This window comes from Xenopus laevis, chromosome 5L, assembly GCF_017654675.1.
Source record: "Xenopus laevis strain J_2021 chromosome 5L, Xenopus_laevis_v10.1, whole genome shotgun sequence".
NCBI classification, from domain to species: Eukaryota; Metazoa; Chordata; class Amphibia; order Anura; family Pipidae; genus Xenopus; species Xenopus laevis.
Window position 1 is genome coordinate 112,888,564 of NC_054379.1, and position 17,472 is coordinate 112,906,035.

The 17,472-nt window shown below is 44.0% G+C and overlaps 2 protein-coding genes across 2 annotated transcripts; one reads left to right on the top strand and one right to left on the bottom strand.

Annotated features, from left to right (window-relative positions):
- Positions 1-10,419: 10,419 nt before the first annotated feature.
- ncbp2.L (nuclear cap binding protein subunit 2 L homeolog) lies at positions 10,420-14,602 on the bottom strand. The gene is given in 4 exon segments (NM_001174005.1): positions 10,420-10,680; positions 10,776-10,914; positions 12,396-12,577; positions 14,467-14,602. Coding segments are annotated over 4 exon segments (462 nt in total). The 5' UTR covers positions 14,536-14,602; the 3' UTR covers positions 10,420-10,608.
- A 288-nt stretch (positions 14,603-14,890) lies between these two features.
- Positions 14,891-15,601, top strand: LOC121393791 (protein NCBP2AS2-like). Its single transcript, XM_041563272.1, has one exon. The coding sequence runs from the start codon at positions 14,891-14,893 to the stop codon at positions 15,206-15,208; it is 318 nt and encodes a 105-aa protein (XP_041419206.1). The 3' UTR covers positions 15,209-15,601.
- Positions 15,602-17,472: the final 1,871 nt, after the last annotated feature.

Below are 17,472 nucleotides of genomic sequence, written 5' to 3' on the forward strand. Positions count from 1 at the left end.
GCAAGCTTTTTCAAAGGCTGTGTATAGGGTTGCCACCTTTTCTAGGGAAAAAAATACTGGCCTTCCAATATATCTTTTTTCCGTATTAATAACATAGGGATTTTCACAGACAGGCCAGGAAAATAATGGCCAGATGGCAACACTACCTGCGTATAGTGAGTGATACGTGTGTCACGCACATATTCTTTTAGTTTCATTAGGCAGGGCAACAGAACTTTGCTAGAATTGATAAAAATGTACCTCCGATTAAGGGTGAAAGCAATGTTAACGCGCGCTTACTGGGGGTGGTTGGGTAGATGATACTGTAGGCAGAGCCTCTGGTTTACCTGGGCATGTAGGGTAATCGTGCGGGTGGAAGAGGCCGGCCTGAGGCTGATGCTAATACGGATGTTTATACATCTGCAATAAAAAGTGAAGAGCAAAACTCTTGCTGATAAATAGCCTTTTTTTTTTTTTAATCTCCCTAACATGAGCGTACTCATCAGCGGTGGGGGTTAATGAATTCATTTATTTTTTGGTTGCCTGCAGTACCTACATAATCCGCCTATAAGATAGTGACCACAGAGTCAGAATAGCTTTCCCTCCTAATTTTGCCTTTAACCTTTTGTGAGTTTCTGGACATACTTTTATTATTTACTATTAACATTTCTCTTGCCTAAATTGGGGGACACAGGCACCATGGGGATGAAGATCCTGCAGCTGGAGATTGGACACTAAACAGTTAAACCTTTGACTCCTCCTCCTGCTCTGGGCTTCATCCCCTGCCTCCTCCTACTAACCCCAGTTTCGTTTAGTGTCCTCAGAAGGAGAAGACATAAATTTCGGTGGCTGGAGCAACTGATCACAACTACTTGTTAAGATCACGCCACACTAAGGGGCCATTGATACTTTTCAGGTGCCTCTCCAGCTTTACTTCTTTTTTCCTATGCCCTATAGCCTTCCCGCTCTACGGAGGTCTGCAGGCTTGCTCCTCTCTCCCTGCGCTGCTTCCCGCTCTTCGGAGGCCTGCAGCAGCGCTATACACCCTACTGGATGTATTTTCTAATACAGATACAGATATATGTGGTTCCTTCATATATATTTTTATTTGTGTTTGTACAGGGAGAATTTACAAACGGGCTTGGATTAGCTGGCATCGGATGGTGAGTACTATCACCTTTACCCCCTTCCAACCTTGCTTCCCTGCTATGCATTCTTTCAACTACTCTCTGCATACGCACCGGATTAGGCTTCCCTCCCTACCGCCGCCTTATTGCGCACCTAAATAACCGCGATCTCCCTTCGCGCCCAAACCTGCGCCTCACGCTGACACGCACTTCCGCATCCGCCCTTCCTCTCTCCGCAGCAGGGATTCCCGCGCTACCTAGGGGAAGCAGACGGCTCCGGTCCCTTGTCTCATCCACCTCGCGCTCCTGCTGCACACAGGCGGCTCTCCCCAGCTTATCACCAACGCGCTCTCTGCTCTCAGGGGGAGTATCTTCCCTATCGGAACGCACTCATCTCCTCTACACATAGCGGTCAGGCAAGTAATGCGTTCTCTCAATCTCTGCCTGTTCTTTTTAGTGTGTGGGCCAGGACATAGGTTCCCTTACCTCCTTGTGCCTATCTTGTCTCTACAGGTTCTCATACCACAGAGACAACAGCTGCCATTTACCCTGCTTCGGTGGGGGTCCCCTGCCTCCTTCTTTTAAATTACAAAACAAAAAAAAAAAAAAAAAAAAAAATTATTCTCACAGTAAGGAGCATTATGGCAGACAAAACGGAAGAGCCCAGGACATCCAAGTCCTCAGCTCATACCCGTTCACATACCCAGATTTCTTTTCTGGCTTGCACAAATTGTAAGACAAAATTCAGTTCGGCCTCGGCTGATTCTGTGTGTGTGGCCTGTAGACCATCAGATACCTCGCCACCCCCTCTGGCTAGCACTTCTGATTCCGAATTGGTTAAGGCCTTATCCCTCTCACTTGCAGGCATCCAACATCTAGCCCGCATCCCTGAGACTTTAGACAAGGTACTTGAACGGTTATCTCAACCTTCCAGGTTAGACGATCGCCCCACGGGCACCAAACGCCTTGCACCTCCACCCCCTGACTCCCCAGAGGAACAATTTACCCCCTCTGACGAGGAAGGTCTAGCCCTTTCCGAAGAGGACTCTGACCAGGAACACATTGATCCAGATCTAGATTCTCCTAGAACCCAAAAGGAAGTCGAAGGTCTCATACAGGCGGTCCTCAGTACTCTTAATATCGAAGATACCGTTACTGAAGTGGAACCTGCTAAGAATATCTTCAAGAGACACAAGAAGTGCTCCTATGTGTTCCCAGCATACGATCAGCTTGACGAACTCATCAAAGCCCAATGGAAACACCCGGACCATAGAGTGCAGGTTTCAAGGCGATTCTCACAGACTTATCCCTTTCCACAAGAGTGCACTGAACTCTGGGCCTCACCCCCGGCAGTAGACCCACCTGTTTCCAGACTATCCAGAAATACCACTATCCCAGTGGCGGACGCTGCAGCTTTCAAAGACCCTATAGACAAACGACTTGAGGGGTTCTGCAAATCAGCCTTCACTGCATCGGGTTCAGCCTTTCGACCTATCTTCGCTATCGCTTGGGTAGCTAAGGCCATGGAGGTATGGGTGGAACAAGCAGCTCAGCTTATTGGATCGGAGGAGCCTACTACAGACAACCTCCTTTCCCAAATCGCGGACGCAACCTCTTATATTGGCGATGCAGCAATTGATGCAGCAAAGATGGTGGCTCGGGCCTCAGCACAATCTGTGGCCGCCCGTAGGTTCCTGTGGCTAAAAACTTGGTCCGCCGACCTAATGTCGAAAAGATCCTTAGTTAGCCTACCTTTTCAGGGCAAACTACTTTTTGGAGCCGAACTTGACAAAATAATTTCCCAGGCAACGGGTGGCAAAAGCACCCTTCTTCCACAGACGAGATCCAAGAGACCACCTTTCAAACGACGCCCATTTTTTCGTCCCTTTCGGCAGACCCAACGGTCAAAGCCGCAAGCGGATAAAACCAGCTCCAGCTTTCGTTCCCGCTACCAACACAAGCAGAGATCTTCTTGGTCATCCTCTAAAGCCCCAACAAAGCCTACTCCCGACAAGTCCAATTCTGCATGAAGGGGTGCCCACCCCCGAGGGGATTCCTTTAGGAGGCCGCCTCAAATCCTTTCGGGAGGTGTGGACCAGAAAAATACGGGACCAATGGGTACTTCGGGTCGTCTCACAAGGACTATTGATAGACTTTACCCAACTCCCCCCCCACCGATTCTTCATCTCACGTCTCACCTCTCGCACTCACAGCAGAACTCTGTTCCTCTCGGTCCTCCAGGACCTAGCCAAGGCCGGCACGATTCAACCAGTGCCACCTGCGGACAGAGGAAGAGGATACTATTCCAACCTCTTTATGGTACCCAAAAAGGACGGGTCTCTCAGGCCGGTCCTAGACCTCAAGGACCTCAATCCCTTCGTAAAAAAGCTCCACTTCAAGATGGAATCAATTCAATCAGTTTTGGCGTCCATGGAAGAGGGCGAGTTTATGTCTGTCATCGACATCAAAGACGCCTACCTCCACATACCCATTCACCCAGCCCACCACCGGTTCCTCAGATTCTTTGTCAACGGTCAACATTGGCAGTTTGTGGCACTACCCTTCGGACTATCGTCTGCCCCTCGCACATTCACCAAGGTGATGGCGGCAGCATTGGAGGAGTTACGACTCCAGGGAATCCCCGTCATCCCTTATTTGGACGATCTTCTCGTCAAAGGTCCATCCGAAGCCGTTGCACGGCATCATACAACCTTGGTGCTTCAGGCACTGACCGACTTGGGGTGGTTGATCAACTTCAAGAAGTCCAATCTACCTCCTCTGCAAAGGACGGAATACCTGGGACTCATACTAGACTCCAGGAACGGGAAAGCCTTTCTCCCGCGAGATAAGTCAACCACCCTACAACACAGGGTGAGAACCCTCCTTCACGCACCTACAGTGACCCTTCGGACGGCTATGCAAACCCTGGGAACGATGGTGGCATCCTTTCCTGCGATTCCCTATGCTCAGTTTCATACCAGACCTCTCCAACACGCCATCCTGCGTCAACAACGCAAGGATCGGCACGATCTCGATCGCCCGATTGTCCTCCAACACCAGGTGAAGCTGTCCCTCGGCTGGTGGCTGCAGCCTCTCCGCACCGCCACAGGCAGACCCTTCCCTCCCCACCACTGGCTAGTCCTCACAACAGACGCCAGCCTCAGGGGGTGGGGAGGCGTCCTAGCACAAACCACAATCCAAGGACTTTGGGATCAGGAGGAGAGACAGCTACCCATCAATCTCCTGGAACTGAGAGCGATTCGTTACTCTCTAGAACACCTGACGGCCCTGCTCCACGGCCGAGCGGTTCGGGTCCAGTCCGACAACGTTACGGCAGTGGCGTACATCAACCACCAGGGCGGCACCAGAAGCCTGGCGGCCCTTCGGGAAGCAAACAGCATCCTCCAGTGGGCAGAGAACAACGTACCGGCCATCTCGGCGGTCCACATACCCGGGATAGACAACTGGATGGCGGACTACCTGAGCAGGGAAACCCTAGATCAGGGGGAGTGGAGCCTTCACCAGGACATATTTCAACTTCTCGTGGCCAAATGGGGCCTACCTGCAATCGATCTGATGGCGTCCCGGAACAACAGAAAGGTTCAAAGATTCGTGGCACGAAGTCTAGATCCACTCGCACACGCAGTGGACGCTCTGGTGATCCCGTGGCCGTTCCCCTTGGCCTACATCTTTCCTCCACTGGCGCTTCTGCCAAAGGTCGTCAAGAAGGTCAAACGGGAAGGAGTACCAACCATCCTGGTAGCACCATACTGGCCCAGGAGGGCTTGGTTTGCGGACATAGTAGCGTTGGCCGCAGACGCTCCCTTCCACCTTCCACAGCGGGAGGACCTCCTCACTCAGGGGCCCATTCCTCACCCGAATTCTCATCAGTTGGCTTTAACGGCGTGGCTCTTGAAGCCCTAGTCCTCCGAAGAGCGGGCGCTCCCTCGACGGCCTTGCCCACCATGCTCAGGGCACGGAAACCTGTTTCTGCCAAGATATACCACAGGGTGTGGAAGACATTCATCGCTTGGTGTGAACATTTGGGCACGGACCCTCAGAGGGCAAAGGAGAGGGAGGTCCTCTCATTCTTACAGGATGGCCTATCTAAGGGTCTGGCAGTTAGCTCATTGAAGGTTCAAGTCTCGGCGTTGTCCGTTCTACTCCAACAGAAGCTGGCCATGAGGAGTAACATCAAGACGTTCATTCAGGGAGCGACTCGTCTGCATCCTCCGTATCGTTATCCTGTACCACCATGGGACCTTAACCTGGTCCTTTCTGTCCTACAGGAGGATCCTTACGAACCTCTCGACAACCTTCCTCTGTCCACACTTACTGAAAAGGTGGTCTTCCTTTTGGCCATCACTTCCGCCAGGAGGGTTTCGGAACTTGCTGCTTTGTCGTGCAGGTCACCATTCACCATCATACACGCGGACAAGGTGGTTCTCAGACCTACTCCGGACTTTCTCCCTAAGGTCGTTTCTGAATTTCACCTTAACCAGGACATTGTGGTCCCTTCCTTGTGTCCAACTCCCAAGAATCCAGCCGAGTGCAAGCTACACAACCTCGATGTGGTTCGAGCTATCACGTCTTACTTAGCAGCTACTCAGACAGTCCGGAAAACGGATGCACTGTTTATTATCCCGCATGGCCCCAGATGTGGCTCTAAGGCAGCCAAGACGACATTGGCTAAGTGGATTCGTGCCACCATCATCAGAGCATATGCGGTTAGGGGGAAGCCGCCCCCTCTCACGGTGAGAGCGCATTCTACTCGTTCCCTCAGCACATCTTGGGCAATTCGACACCAAGCTTCAGCAGAACAAGTTTGCAGAGCGGCGACCTGGGCATCCCTTCACACTTTCACGCGCTTCTACAGGCTTCACACACAGGCCTCAGCCGAAGCGGTGTTCGGGAGGAAGGTGTTGCAAACCGTTATTGGTTGAACACCTTAGGGGATCATCAGTGTCCCACCCTCATGGTTGCTTTGGGACGTCCCCATGGTGCCTGTGTCCCCCAATTTAGGCAAGAGAAAGAGAGATTTTTGTACTTACCGTTAAATCTTTTTCTCTTGTCCTATATTGGGGGACACAGGCCTTCCCTCCCTGATTGACACTGTTTTTTCATTGCTGATTTTCATCAGTTTTGGTTGGAAGTTTAATCTTCTATGGTTCATGTTTTTGGATTGTTAGTATTCACCTATGTTAGGGGGTTTGAGGTACTCCTCTTCTGTTTTTTGGGTCATTCTGCTCCTTCTTCGGTCAAAACTGGAGTTAGTAGGAGGAGGCAGGGGATGAAGCCCAGAGCAGGAGGAGGAGTCAAAGGTTTAACTGTTTAGTGTCCAATCTCCAGCTGCAGGATCTTCATCCCCATGGTGCCTGTGTCCCCCAATATAGGACAAGAGAAAAAGATTTAACGGTAAGTACAAAAATCTCTCTTTACGTTTTAATATGTTTGTTGGGACTCCCTGACTACACAACGGATGGGTCATTCTTTCTATTTCTTTTTGTTAATCATTTGGTGAGTTCACATTGGAAGTTTCATTTCTGCTATCAGAGAGGAGCCAAGTTGTATTGATGTCCAAGGCAATGATGCCCAGACCAGTGCCCTGCAAATCTGCCCTCTACACAATCACAAACCCCGCCAGCCTTCTACCCTATTGTCGCCACTATCCACCCCTCTGTCTCCACTCTGAGCTACAAACTCTTTCCTCATGTCTTCTGCCAAAACTGGAACAGAACTGTGCCCCTCCCCCCTGACAACTGTGCACTAGTCAGGTGCCTTTCCTAGATCCGATCCTGTCTTCCATATATAGTGTCATTGCCTTTTACCTTCAGTCATACTCCACTTACGGAATTCATTTTTATTAGGGATGCACCAAATCCAGGTGTATAACTGTTATGGAGAGCATAAGGTGACAATTGTGTTTTCACAGCATACAGGAGTTGTGGGAGTTTAAAGTTGAATATACACATTGGGTTAACTTTTTGTTTTGTATTCAGATGGCAATTGTGGGGATATCAGTAATGGGCCAAAATCCAAAATAATGCTTTAAGTGCATCACTAGTTTTATGTAGTCCGGTTCCTTTTCCTTAGCACAAAAAGCAATTGTTCCATAGAAATACGGGGGAATGTAATAAAAGTCGGTAACGGAAAAACTATTCACAATGCGAAAAATGATGCCTTTGTGCAAAACAAATTTTGCTTTGCTTGAATTTAATATAGCTTTTGTGAACTTGGAAACTGTTTAGCGACCATTTCCAACAGTAGAAGTCCGTTTGCGAATTTTATAGTTTGCGCCAATGCACAGTCAAAGTAATAAAACTTCTTACTGAAAAGGTTGTTTGCTCCAAAAGATTGCAACATCTTCAAGCACTTCTTAAAGGAAAATTATACACCAAAATTAATACTTAAGCAACAGAGTTTATATCATATTAAGTGGCATATTAAAGAATCTAATCAAGCTGGTCTATATATTAAGTAAATCTTGCCCTTTTACATCTCTTGCCTTGACTCACCATTTTGTGATGGTCTGTGTGCTGCCTCAGAGATCACCTGACCAGAAATACAACTGTAACAGGAAGAAATGAGGAAGCAAAAGCCAGAACTCTGTCTGTTAATTGGCTCATGTGACCTTACATGTGGTTTGTATGTGTACACAGTGAATCGTACGATCTCAGGGGGCAGCCCTTATTTTTTAAAATGGCAGTTTTCTATTTAGGATTACCCAATGGCACATACTACTAGAAAAGTATATTATTATGAAAATGGTTTATTTACATGAAGCAGGGTTTTACATTTGAGCTGTTTTATGCAATATTTTATAGAGACCTACATTGTTTGGGGGGGGGTATAGTTTTCCTTTAAGAGCGCGCAATTAAAATTTGCAGTGCAAGAACAGTTTAAGGAACAACATTACATTGTGAGATGTGGATTTTTAGTCTTATTGGTGCGAGTTGTTTTTCTCTTTGACTTTAATTACATTCTCCCCTTAGTGTGTAATAAAATTATTGTCACATTACAGGCACTGCGCACATCACAGCGGCACATTATCCATTACTGCTTATTCCCCACTATATGCTTATTTGTAATAAAACAGGAAAACTAAGGGCCGGGATAACTTGGACAAATTCTAAAGGTAAAAATAAATTAAATATGATACTAATGATAAAAATATTTGCTGCTTTGGGGTCCAAGAAGGATTTTCACAGAGGCAATTCTGTATGCATGGATGGAACTAATCATTTGCACCAAGGTCATGCGAGGGGTGCTACAAAGTGTTGACTGGCTGTGTCCCTGCCTAGACTCATAAAGGGAAAGTACTTACTTTAACTGGTTATTTATTGGAATGGTCTAGAATAGGCTTTTAGATTATCCTTTAATACGATTTCACACTGAAAGGTTCAAAGCAAGTAAAGCTCACATACAGACCATCATTTATACATGATGGGGCAGATTTATCAAATTGTGAGTTTAGAGCTTAATAAACAAAAACACATGTTTATTCATTCCTATGGGATTTTTAAAACAGTATCTATCAAATGGCGAGTTGACCCATTGATGAATACAATTCTAAAATTCCCATAGGAATGAATAGAACATGGGTGAGTTTTTATTTATTATGCTCTAAACTCGACAATTTGACATATCTGCCCCTAGAGTAAGAAGATTCTATCCTTATCAGAATGCAAAAAAGTCACCTCCCCATGTAATAATAAAAGGCACAAAGTTTACCATGGGGCAGTAACTCGTAGCAATCAATATAATGTTTGCTATTAAATGCTACCTATTTATTGCTATTATACATGTACAGGTATTGGACCCGTTATCCAGAATGCTTAAAATCTGGGGTTTTCTGGATAACAGATCTTTCCATAATTTGGATCTTCATCCCTTAAGTCTACTAGAGAAACATGTAAACATTAAATAAACCCAATAGGCTGGTTTTGTTATATCTTATTTAGTACAAGCTACTGTTTAATTATAACAGAAAAACGAAATCATTCTTAAAAATTTGTATTATTTGGGTAAAATTGAGTCTATAGGAGACCGTAATTCTGAGCTTTCTGGATAACTAGTTTCCGGATAACGGATCCCATACCGTATAAAGCTTTGCCCCTTTTATTGTTTAACCTGACATTTCCTTCCTGGGTTTTTTGCTTTTTTTATTTAGCACTTTATAAATGGACAAACTAAAAGGGCCGCTCAGAACGCCCCCAGCAACTAACAGTACTGTATGTATAGGACCTACACATACTATGTTACATGCACAAGTAACCACAATGAACAAGCATTATCTTTTATAATCTACTTTTAGGGCTAGAGTGAAAAGCAAATGACATTACGATCATATTTATGTAGTAATATTAAGATAAACTTTTAGTATGATGTAGAGAGTGATTCTGAGATAATTTGCAATTTGTTTTCATTTTTTATTATTGAAGGTTTTTGGGTTATTTAGCTTTTTATCTAGCAGCTCTTCAATTTGCATATTAACCAATCAGGTAACTAGGGTCCTAATTACCCTAGCAACCATGCATTGATTGAGGTTGGAATATGAATAGAAGAGGCCTGAATAGAAGGATCAGTAATAATAAGTAGCAATACGTTTGTAGCCTTACAGAGCATTTGTTTTTTTAGAAGGGGTCAGCGACTCCCATTGGAAAGCTGCAAAGAAACAGAAGAAAAAGACAACTATAAAAAATAATGATTGAAAAGTTGCTTAGAATTGGCCATTCTATAACATAAAAGTTAATAAAAGTTTAAGGTTTCACACACTTTCAAGCACTCATATTACATTGTTTGCCAAACTTTTCTCCTCATTAAAATATACTGAATGTCAGATGATGTTCTGCATCCTCATTAAAGTTAACTTATAGCATGTCATAGAATGGCTAACTCTAAGTAACTGTTTAATTGGTCTTAGTTATTTTTATAGGCGGCTACTTTTTATTACACATCTTTCTATTGAGGCCTCTCCTACTCAAATCAATGCATAGTTACTAGGATAATTTGGACACTAGCAACCAGACTGCTGAAACTGCAAGATGGAGAGCTGTTTAATGAAAAGCTAAATAACTCAAAAACCACAATTAAAAAAATAAAAACTAATTGCAAATTGTCTCAGAATATCACTTTTTACATCATACTAAAAAGTTAACTCAAAGGCAAACAACCCCCTCTAAGTAAAGAAAAAAGGGAAATCTTTATACAGAGCAAGCTGGTGTGGCTGCCTTAGGTAGCGTCCATGAGAAAACAATGACCCCAGCTCAAATTCACCTGCTTTTAGAAGAAATTATTAAAGTCCAAAAAAAGACCCATTTTGAGTTTTATTGTAAAAAAAAGAAATCCATACATATACAGTTATTAAAAGGGGTTTAGAACACAGTTTGATACTCCCAACATACAGTCCAATGTAAGCATTGTAATGCCAGCGAGTGTCAAGTAAAATCAGCTTTGGAGGTGAATGGTGGCAGATATCCATGGACACAAATATTGTTGTACTTCAGAACGACTGAACAACTTTTCCATAGCCTCCGCGTCCTGCATCGTAGTCTTGGCGGTACTCATCTCTGACCTTTAATGAAAAGGATAAATCATATTTAAAAGGAAAGAAAAGAAGAAAAAAAACTCACAAAAGACATTAACAGACACACATGTATTGTATGTTACCTGACCACCTGATTTCCCACGTCCATACTGTCTCCCTTCCTTAAATCCTGCATCCCAGTCTGTTCTGACGATTCGATCATCTAGCCGTGTTCCATTGATGAACCTCATTGCTTGTTCTGCATCTGCTCTTGTATAGTATCTGACAATGCCCATTAGGAAAAGTGGATACAACACAATATTGGCACGTACAAACTACAGCATTTCTTCCCTGTCCTCTCCTGCTGTCATTATATATCTACACACACTTTTTTTTTCATGCCTTTATCTGCCCCTCCTCTTGTGTACATTTTCCCAGTTTAGCTGAATGTACCGTAGTCAACTACATCTCTAGTAGTTAGTGATGAGAGAATCCCATTTTGCTTCACCTCAAAAATTGCAAAACTAAAAAAATTAGTGAAACTGCAAAATATTGTGAAACACATTGAAGTCAATGGGTGTTTTTATGTGCACATCACATGTTCTTGCTCCAAATGCATTTAAATCAATAGCCATTTTTTCTTATGGCGAGTATTTTGTCCTAATGCATTAAAAAGGCAATGGGCGTTTTTATTCATGGGCGTTTTTTCCCACATGGCAAAATTCGGAATTTCACTGCAAATCTATGGCTGGCTAGTAAATTTGCTCAACGCTACTAGTAATAGAATATAAGTACATAGTGACTTTCCCCATCATTCATTGTTTGTGCTACACATCTTTAGAATATAATTATTCCTTCATTTGCAGTTAGGGCAGTGGTACATATTAAGTTTTGCCACCCATGCTTGCTCTCCTCTAACATAAGCTGAAAAACATCAGAAAATACCTTAATCATGGGGGTTGTTACATAGTTAAGTTGGGTTGAAAAAAGAACAAAGTCCATCAATGTTATCACCTCCAAATGAATCCCAGTACACACTACACACCAAGGCAGTGATCCCCAACCAGTAGCTTGTGAGTAACATGTTGCTCTCCAACCCCTTGGATATTGCTCTCAGTGGCCTCAAAGCAGGTGCTTATTTTTGAATTCCTGTCTTGGAAGCAAGCTTTAATTGCATGAAATCCAAGTATACTGCCAAGTATTTTCTCCTGTAGGCTGCCAGTCCACATAGGGGCTACCAAATAGCCAATCATAGCTCTTATTTGGCACCACAAGGGACTTTTTCATGCTTGTGTTGCTCCCCAACTCTATTAACATTTGAATGTGGCTCACGGGTAAAAAAAAGTTTGGGGACCCCTGCACTAAGGCATGCCCCTTTGTTGGACAAAATAAACCACAAGGGGATTCCCACCCATCTGTGTGCCAGTTTCTGCAGATTTAAAGTGTGGGAGCCAGGACCTCTCTCCTCCTACCACCTCAGCCACTGTCAAACCTCCGATCTTATTCCCTTACTATTATTGCTCTTACACATCACTCCAGTGACTAGCAGCCCAGAATCACCAGTAAATCATTAGTTATATATTCATTATTTCATCTAGTTGGGTGTAGGACAAACTTTACTAGAGTAAACCGAATACAAATAAGATTGTATATATAGATATACAAAATGTGTACATTAACGCACTAATGGCTTCATACTTATAAAGACTTTGGTCCTTCTGCTCAGTGGGGTGGGATATAAATATTATTTAAGAAAAGGATACTCGACAAAACAGAATCCGCAGGCAGTCTTTTTGACCTTATCAAGTCCCATTACAATTCTTTTAACATCTCCACTCTTGCTGAACAGTTCATGGATTTGTTCCTCTGTTGTATAAAATGAAAGGTTTCCTACATACAAGGTGCAGCTTTGCTTCAGCAGAGACTCCTGATCAGATCGGTTTCCCTAGAATAGAAACAGGTGGAAGTGATGAAACTGTTCATGTGGAATTCTGCATTCTTATTTTCTTTTTAAAAAACATTCACACAGTTTAGAGGCATCTCTGCTGCTTTCATCATAAATAAGCATCCTTCTGCGTTGATTAACCAACATGTGTAGTAAAATGCACTGGCTAGTACCAGACGATGCAGCAGATTTCGGTGAGAGATTTTGGCTATTGCCAGATTATGCAGATCTCAGCCTTAGCGAAACTCAGGCAGAGAATACACTGCTCTGCTCTCAATGTGCCTGCACCAAAATACATTGCTAAGGCTCTGGTGAAGGCAGATGTGGCGGATTTCAGTGTGAAAATCAAAATCTTAAGTTTCGGAGCTGAAATCTGTCGCGTTTGTCTGCACCCAAGCAAATGCAATGTATTTGGGTGCAGGCGCATTGAAAGCAAAACAGTGGTGGAAAGGAGTTTTGGCCTGCAGAGAAATGCAGGCCGAGATCCAGATCATCTGGCACTAGCCAAAAACTAATGGTGGATTCTCAGCCTGTGTGTTTCTCTGCAGGCCAAAATCTATATTGTGTGGCACCAAATACAGCGCATTACTGCACACAGGTAGATATTTTTATAGCAATCGCCTGCACCTGGGTTTACATCTGTAATGCAATAATGGCATTTTAAGGCTGATTATTGCATCAAGTTACTCCATGCAGGCAAGTCATTCAGCATCTGCTATGGCTGAGACTAGGGTTGCCACATGACCCCTTTAAAACCAAACACCTATGGAATACACAGCCTTCATGGCTAATTAGCAATTCATTTAGATACATAATTGCACATAAATCAGTTCAGTCTGCAGCATGCATCTAAACTAATTGCTAATTAGCCATGCAGGCTGTGGATAGGGAAAAAGTATAAATATATAGGAAGGCCGGTATTTTTCTCTAGTTTTAAAGGGGTGAGGTGCTAACCCAAACAGAGACCCCCAAAGCAAATAACTGCATTAACTTTCTCCACACCAGTTCTTCTGTTAGTTCTTCACATATCACCAGTTATAGGAGAGAAAGTAACACAAGAAGCTGCACACACACACCAGTATGTAAAAACAGAAGCAGATAGGCTTCACAAGAGCTTCCAAAAATGATTTTCTGAAGCAAATACATCAGTTTTACCAGTGTAGGGCAACAGTACATTATATTTTCACTACTTTAAAACACTTTCATTCAACATCACACTGGGCCGGACTCCCTGCACAGAGCTGGCGCTCCTCCTGACCTCCGCCTTCCCCCATTCCTTAAAGGGGAACTCAAGCTTCCAAACCAACGTTTGATAAAGAGGCCCACATAACACAAAAACCCCCTAATATACCCATCACAGTTACTGGTTTCTTCGAAAATTATGAATAAACGCCATTTTCTATGCTAAAATCCATCTGTTTAACAGTTCTTCTCTTTCTGCATTATTTGAAGTCAGGGAAGGAGGGAATAAACACTGATGTTACAAATTGTTCCCAATGTTATTAATAGGGAAAAAAAATTGATATATATATATAGAAAGCCCGGTATTTTTTTTTCCAGAAAAGTGGCAACCCTAGGCTCTAATGTGGCAAACCCCCGTCCGACCCTACTTTAAATTTTTTAGGGTTAATGTTGCTTTAATATGAGCCTCCACTGCTACATGAGCATTAGAACTATGGGATACCGAGGATTGGCGTAGCCGGGGAGAAACAGGCAAATGAACAATAAGCAAAGTTCCCCGATACTGGATAACGGGACAAAAACTGTTCCCTCTGAACACAATCCGTGCCACTGCCAGCTCTCTGCCTGCCCTACACACAGTACAGTAGTAACTAGTACACCCAGCCCGCCGCACCAAGCCCAAACAATGAGTCCGCCGGCCAGCTCACCCGGAAGTGCTGGTCCCGATACTGACTCAGATCCACATACGAATCGCTCCTTAGGGCACTTAGCGCCATGTTGGTTCTTGAATTCTAAGAAGCACGGTCAAGCCACAAGCCTCCTCCGAGCGACGCCCATTAAGCGGCACGATAGCCAATCATAGGACGGCAGTGCAATATTATATCCGGGGGAACCGGAAACGTATGGAAAGGTCACGTGGGTGACAGTGAGAGATTGAAATGGTTGAGAGCGCCGCATAGATAGTGTATTGCTTAGTAAGTACTGAGTGTGTGTGTGTAATTGCTGGGAGGTCGTGGGCTGATTTATACCAGGGAACAATGATATGAACATATGCGTACTATACTACCATTAGCGCTATATAGTTCAGGAGTGATTTAGGGTTTAGCGAGTGCGCAACGCTACAGAAGTAGAATGGTTCTGCGGAGACTTCTCTTCACTCTGCTCAACAACCCGCAGGTCATCGAGAAACTCTCCGAGTCTCGGCCTATACGGAGAGCCGCACAGATCACCGCCTTCGTCGTCACCAAGGCTCAGCTGAGCGGCCAGGACGCGGCCCGGCGAATCCTCCGCTCCGACACCGTCCAACAGACCCGCCGGGAGGCCGGCACAGCCAGGGACGTGTGGGAGGTGGGCCGCAAGATGGACAGGATTAAGGAAACTTTCGTCAAGGAGATACGGACAGGGATGCAGGATGCCAAGAACCAGATCAAAAGAGGGGGCGGAAAATGAACAGCCTGACTGCTCAACTACAACCCTCACAGCACTAGGCAGCCTATACTTTATACACACTCGGGGCAACGGGTTAACTTGCCTTCCTTAGCACCAAAGCAATGTCCAGCTCCACTCTTCTCTCATTGGCAGCAGTGACCCTTAGCAACCAGTCAATGAGTCGCTTTGCAAGAAGAACATTGAAACAAACCTTTGATTGGTTGTCACGGATTAATCACAGGCCAGGTTCACATTCAGTCATGTCTGTTTCTTATTATTATAGGAATATACTTCAATGAGTCCTGTCTGGGCTACTAATACAACCTTGCGACCAGCTGGCAAATAATGCTGAAATATAACTGCCATGTGCCTTTTAGAGAACAAATAAATGTGTACCTTTGTGTTTAAAAGCAATGATTTTGCACCTTTTTTCTTTTCTTATCCCTCCCAGCAAGTATGATATTTCACTTTGTGTACTATGTATGTGAATGGGCAAAAACATTGGTTGGACATTGTGTGTTGTTGATGGAACCAACCAAGCACCAGGGTCCCAGCCTGCCATGTAAAATGCCCACTAACTGGCAAATCAGCAACATTAGGCGTCACCTAATTTTGGCCACTCAAATGGTCAGCCCAGATACAGCACAGTCTTTGCATATGAATTCCTGTTATGTTATCCCCACCCAGCCAATCAGGTCATTTAACCTTTTCAATGCAACTGACTTCCACACATGCATAGAGTGCCAAGCACTTCTTTTTCAAACAGAAAAACCAAAAACAAGCATATAAACTTGCAACCAAGTGATTTATAACAGTCTCAGTGGCTTATCCAAGTGTTCATAAAGTTCAAGGTTCTCTTAACAGCTATTACATAATAAAAGTACATGTCATACCTTTTTATATTACTGTATATAGACATCTGAGTCAAAATAGGCCCTGCCATTCCAAGTACACAGAGGCCCAAACAGTTCCCTACCAGCCCACTATATGGTAACCTTCTATGGAACCATACAGCAGCCCCTCTGGCATTTGGCAGAACCCACAGATTGCCAGTCCGGGCCTGTCTGAGTGTCACTCTTAATTAATAAAGCATTTACCTTAATTATGTATTTTGTCATGCTTAGGTGGGAGGGAAGTTAGATTGTGGGTGGAGGAGAAACCTGTGGGCCAAATGTATCATGGATTAGTAACGGGGGCATATGTTCCGATATCCAAGGAGACCAGACCTTATCTAACTTCTTTGGACATCCTCTTCCCATATATGTTATTTGGTATAGTGGTACTGATCTTTTAACCAGTTATATCCATTGTTTTTTCATAGGGGAGCGTCCAGATTTCCAATTAAGGGCAATTAACCTTTTGGCCTGTATAAACAAAAAGCACAATAAGGGCTTGTTTTGCCATTGTGGGGGCAGTTTCTTCCACTCAGTTCAATAGGAGTATCAGTGGGTCTAGTCTCTAGAGGTATGATGAGTGCTAAAAGGCCACTAATTTCCACTGTTACCTTAAACCAAAACCTGCGGATGTTGGGCATTTCCATACCATGTGGAAGTAGATTTCCGGGGGAAGATGCACATTTCGGACAAATATCAGGGATGGTGGGATTAATCAGATGTAGTCTGTGAGGGGTTAAGTACATTCTGTGAGTATCTGAATTGAATCATTTTATCTTTTGCACTTATCAACATAGTTATGTGGGATTCTAAGATATCCTTCCAGATATCTGGGGAATGTCCGCTAGCCATTTGTTGTACAGCTTCTGTAGGATGGGTTCCCTAGGCTTATTTAGGAGAGAGTAGAGTTGTGACGTTGGCTTAGAGTGTGGGTTCACATACAAGTGCTTCCAGACGTTGGGGTGTGGTGTCTATTTTCGAGGTGCCCATTTGGGCCTTTGTTTCATGTTTAGTTGCATTTCCGTGGAGGAACTGTTTCTTAGGACAATTTTGTTTTGGGGTTAACTCATGAATCTGCATTTTTTTGTTTAATTCCATTTCTGTCCCAAGATATAGAGCTCTAAATAGAAATGATAGAGACAAAATTTATATGTGTCGATATACAACTGATTGGGAAAGCCCTATATCCAATACCAAATATATATAGTTTGATGGAGATTCCTGACTTGTATAGATCAAAGCCCACAGAAGTATATTACTAAATTCTCCATATACTATACATTACAAGGCAGAAAATACTAATACAGTAATATTGCCATAGGAGACCATATATTTTTGGAAAGTAGACACTTTGATATATCCAAAATGTGAACCACAAAAGCTTAAGCTTAA

Excerpts from the sequence above, each read along its gene's own strand:
- LOC121393791 (XM_041563272.1), top strand. The coding sequence starts at position 14,891 with ATGGTTCTGCGGAGACTTCTCTTCACTCTGCTCAACAACCCGCAGGTC.